Below are 5,042 nucleotides of genomic sequence, written 5' to 3'. Positions count from 1 at the left end.
GAAACACTTGTATACATCGTTTGACAGATATAGGTCAGAGTGAGGAATAATCGGATAGTCGAATACCAAGGTGTCGATAAATAAGAATTATTTTTAAACGCAAAATGATGAAAGTGTACCCGTATTTTACATTGTTACAGTGTCGCCTTTCCACTTTCCTGAAAACATCTTTATGTACTTGCAGCTCATTTCAATTTCACATCTTTTTTTACTTTCATGTAGTTTTTAGTGGGGATCTTCTATTTTTTTGTGATTTATTTGGTAACACTCCTTTTTGTTCTTGACTTTCTCATGTACTTGGCGTCATTTTCTTACTTTTTTTAAATTTTTATGGAGATAAATCATACCAAAGGAATAACCTTACTTAATTGTAAAGAATGGCTGTTACATTTTATATTTAATGGTTGAATTTAAGTAATTAATCAATCAATTAGATTCTACCAACAAAGTTATAAAAATACAATTTTTCATAGAATACAACTATATAAAAACATTTCCATAGTGCTCCTTAATTGGCATTCTCATTGATCACCATGTTTTTGCAACTTTTAGATCTAACTCCATCAAAAATTCACGTATTATCTTTTGTATACCTGATATTAATGCCTCTTTACTATGTAGTGTATATAGAATTTTAATTATTGTTACATCATGTTTTCGAAGATAATTCAGAATTACTTTCAACAATTTCTGTCTTTCTGCTGGGGTTGTTTTATACAGAAGAATGTATGGAACAGATTCATATTCTTGACCTGATACATAACCTACTATACAACTGCTAACTACACCTCCTAAAAATAGACATTTTTGTATCATTATATTTTGCGCATTTACATTAAGTATTTAACATAAACAATAATTACCAACTGTAAGCCCCACAGGTCCACCAAGAATACCAGAAACAATTGTTGCTGCACCAACAATTGTTCCATATTTGATTGAAGATGTAATAGTGAATTTCATTTCTTTAAGAGGTTGAAGATTTAAAATTTCTTCTAATAGTTCATCATCGCCCATATTTGAGAAAGCATTCATTCTTGATGGTCTGGATTGTCCTGGCTTGACCATTGTTCTGTATGTCTCGCTGTAATACAGTTTTTCCTGATCATCTTCCAATATTTGTTCATCTATGATTCGTAATTTACGCTTAGTAAGTAAATATTTTCTGACAATCATCCAAGAGTAAAATTTCATACAAATTGTAATAGTTTATTGTAATATATTAATATATTTAATAGAACTTCCTTTTTTTTAACTTACATATTTCATTTAAGGTCACATCACTACAAGATTATCAATAACCACGCCAATGATTGCAATTTAATTACAGTTTATCCAATATATTATGTTTAATTACCCTAGATAACTAAATTTAAACCAGTGTTACTCTGTAACTAACCATTCAACTCATACACTACGAATTAAAAACAAGTATATTTTTATATTTCCATTATTTCTTTCAAACAAATTAGCATAACTTAAAAAACGTATTATAATATTTCAATTAAAAAATAGAAAAATAGTAAAAATTATCGTTTGCACTCTTGACAGATGTTAAAAGTGTGCTCTCCATAAATAGCCTTGTTGCAGTAATTGCATACGTACTTTGTCATTGTACGTTGGACAGAAGATATAAATTCTGTGTTTGTTCGCCACGTTTTTAGTCGTGTCTTCTGTAAGCTTTTCAATATTTATTTTGATGAAATGTTTTAAAGTTATCGTGTTATAACGTACCTTCAACCACACCTTTACGAGGCTGTCAGCAGCTGTCAGTCAATGACTGTTAGACGACGATTACAACAAATCTCGAAAAGTAAGAAGTCAAGAAGTTACAGCCGTTCTTACCACTTGCTTACCACCTTCAGATAACTTACTTTACTTACTAGTATGAAACTACTGTGACCAGGGATGCCACAATTGTGCACCATTTTTAGAACAAAATTCCGAATTGACTTCAGCGACAGTCGCGGAAAAAGTAGGAAACTCCGAAACAAAGACAGAGAGGGCGATACAACAATTGCAGGAGAGATGAGGACAAGGCGATTAGGCTAGCATGATTTTTTTCAAGGATATTGAAGCAAAGAAGCAATATTTTCTAATAATTCTGCTTCTAATACAGGGTGAGTCCGAAGAAACAGAACACTTAAATATATCCGTTACATTTCGTTGTACAAAAAAACTTCTTAGGACACAGTTACACTACTTGAAGGGCCACATGTCTTCAAAAAAAAATTTTCAAGGTCTCTTTTTTATAAAATTTCAAGGTCATCGATGTTTTTTTAAATGGAATGATATATATTACAATATGACCTACAAATGACTTTCAACCCAGAAAAATGGAATAAATAAAATTCAACGTGTAAGATTAGAAATCTTAGGAAACATTAGAATTAGAAATCAGAGAGCAGGAACGTCTTCAGACTGATCAGCAGTTGTAAACACGAATGTGTACAAACACATAGATAAAGGTATATTATAAATGTCTTCTTGTCAACACCGAATCTGTTATTATGTTGTATATTGCGATACATTTGAATGTATAGCAGCGCAAGTTAATATTAATTTGAATATTCAAAATATTTTGAACATTTTGCGTTACAGGAATAAAGCAAATGAATCTTACACGTTGAATTTTATTTATTCCATTTTTCTGGGTGAAAGTCATTTGTAGGTCATATTGTAGTACATGGATGAATTCGTTATTTTGTCAGCTACAACATTACGTTAACGAAAATATATCATTCCATTTAAAGAAACATCGATGACCTTGAAATTTTATTAAAAAAAAAAACCTTGAAATTTTTTTTAAGACCGTTACATGTGGCCCTTCAAATAGTGTAACTTTGTCCTAAGAAGTTTTTTTGTACAACGAAATGTAACGGAGATATTTAGGTGTTCTGTTTCTTCGGAGTCACCCTGTATATTCGTTACACTTTGGCGGATGCGATTCCAAGACCCGATGTTGGAAAAAGTATATGTAAACAAATTTCTTCTATAAGAAAAAAAAACGTACTTTTATTGTTTATAAAGTTTTAAGGCCGAAATTGCAAAATCAGCTCAATGGCTCTATCCTAACTGGAGTGCGAACTGTGAGATAGAAGCCGGTCCGAAAGAGATGCAAGATAAGTGGTTTCGGTACTATCCTATAGCAAATTTATGTGTGGAGGGAGAACAAACTCCTCTTTGTTTGTTTTTTGCGGCACTAGGAATTATTTGATGCATAAAAAAAAATATTCGTATAGATTTGAACTTCATTTCCTTTTTATTTATACATAAAACGATAGAAACATTAATAATAATGACATAATAATGAAATAGTATACATAATTTACATACTATAATTTAGATCATACAAATACAGGGTGTCCTAAAAATGTGTAACACCTTGAAAGGGGTGGTTCAGGAGGTGATTTGAAACAACTTTTTCCTTAGCGAAAATGTTGTCCAAGGTTTCGTTAAGGAGATATTATCAAAAACTCCGACCAATCAGAATGCGAGTATGCCGGTTGAGCGTAGGCTACGCGATAGGCGGTCGCGGTAGCGTATGAGCGCGGCCGCTCAAACGGTATACGCGTGCTCTGATTGATCGGGGTTTTCTGTTAATATTTCTTTAACGAAGCCTCGGACAACATTTTTGCTAAGGAAAAAGTTGTTTGAAATCACCTCCCGAACCACCCCTTTCAAGGTGTTATAACATTTTTGGGACACTCTGTATATACAATTTGGTATAGAGCTAAATTTTATTATTTGTCACAATTCAATTTATATTGTATTTATCGAATTTTATGCGGAAAAGAATCTGAAAGTAACTCACTCGACAATGCTCAGCGATGCTCGAGTAGGTTATGTTACGGCGTACGTTTGTTCCCCCTCTACAAATAAATTTGCTATAGGATAATACCGGAACCACCCATTTTGCATTTCTCTCGGACCTCCGTCGCCTCTACTTCTTCCTACAGGAGTTCACACTCCAGTCAGTGTTGCCAGACGTAGCGGAACTCCGCTACACGTAGCGGATTTTAGCGACGTGTGCGACACGGCGGCGACAAGCATAAAATGTCCTAAATGTAGCGGAATTTTTTCCCAGGCGACGCCAAGCGGAGCGTCGATGAATCATGCGTGCACGATGAGACATCTGGAACTGGATGCGCATTTGTGATTGGTTGATGCTCCGCCTGGCTTCGTTAGGGTAGTGGATAACTTTTGTGTTGCTCATGTTGCGGAACGCGTCGTGCGATGATAGGGAATTTTCTGACGTGGGTAAGGTGCCCGTAGAGCGCTGAACCGCTCTGCCCGGAGAGGCGCGTGAAATAAAATTCGAAATACTTTTAAGAAAAAGCAAAGACGTTTATTCGGTCGACTCGTTTGATTTAAAAATCGTTTCGTAGTTCGTTCCCAGAGATTCGATTACGATTGATTTCTCTGGAAAAATCTTCGCTCGATCTGCTGCTTCTCTCCCTTCTCCTGAAGATTCCCGATCCTCCCTTAGGGTTGTCTTGGTCCAATCGGGGGTTGCGCCCTACTCCTTCTATCGGTGATCTTCATCGATCTCGGATTCCACCCCCGAGTCGATTGGAGGTGGGAGTCGCGCGGCCATGTTTGTGCAGGGCTACATGTGAAAAAGGAAAGCGCGAAGGTCTAGAGAGAGGGGAAAACGCGCCAGCGAGACTTATTACCCTCTTGAAGAAGTCGCCGGAAACGCGAACCGAGGTACAGTGCGAGTTTATTATTTTCAAGGATCCTACGAGCTGGAACAAAAGCTAACTCGACTCGAATTCTAAAGAAATGCATTCCAACGGAAACGGCGATTCGACGCAGCCTATAATGAATCTATTAAATATTTTCAGCGAACGTTCCCTTTTTTCTCCTGACTTTCGACTTTCCCACGCTTGATCATCCACGTCGAATGTTTTAACAATGTACGTGGCGGTTCATTGATTCAATGCGTTAATCCATCTGAATTCCGCTCCTAATTTGAATATAAATATATACTATATGCGGTAGTGTTTAAGCTATTCCGCGTTGTGGCGCTACATGCCATG

General features: G+C 35.8%; 1 protein-coding gene across 1 annotated transcript; it reads right to left on the bottom strand.

The window, feature by feature from the left end:
- Positions 1-528: 528 nt before the first annotated feature.
- LOC128885255 (protein C19orf12 homolog) lies at positions 529-1,017 on the bottom strand. The gene is made up of 2 exons (XM_054139208.1): positions 864-1,017; positions 529-791 (listed from the first exon to the last, which is right to left on the bottom strand). The coding sequence occupies exons 1-2, from the start codon at positions 1,015-1,017 to the stop codon at positions 529-531; spliced, it is 417 nt and encodes a 138-aa protein (XP_053995183.1).
- Between the last annotated feature and the right edge of the window lie 4,025 nt (positions 1,018-5,042).

Source organism: Hylaeus anthracinus, unplaced genomic scaffold, assembly GCF_026225885.1.
Source record: "Hylaeus anthracinus isolate JK02 unplaced genomic scaffold, UHH_iyHylAnth1.0_haploid 11980, whole genome shotgun sequence".
Classification (NCBI taxonomy): Eukaryota; Metazoa; Arthropoda; class Insecta; order Hymenoptera; family Colletidae; genus Hylaeus; species Hylaeus anthracinus.
The sequence above is the reverse complement of the archived record's forward strand: the minus strand, read 5'-3'. Positions and strand labels throughout refer to the sequence as shown.

What these genes read in the sequence shown, in the direction of transcription:
- LOC128885255 (XM_054139208.1), bottom strand. Translation starts at nt 1,017, where the DNA reads ATGGGCGATGATGAACTATTAGAAGAAATTTTAAATCTTCAACCTCTT. An exon ending in ACCTGTGGGGCTTACAGTTG is followed by an intron (nt 792 to 863) that starts GTAATTATTGTT and finishes GTCTATTTTTAG; the next exon opens with GAGGTGTAGTTAGCAGTTGT.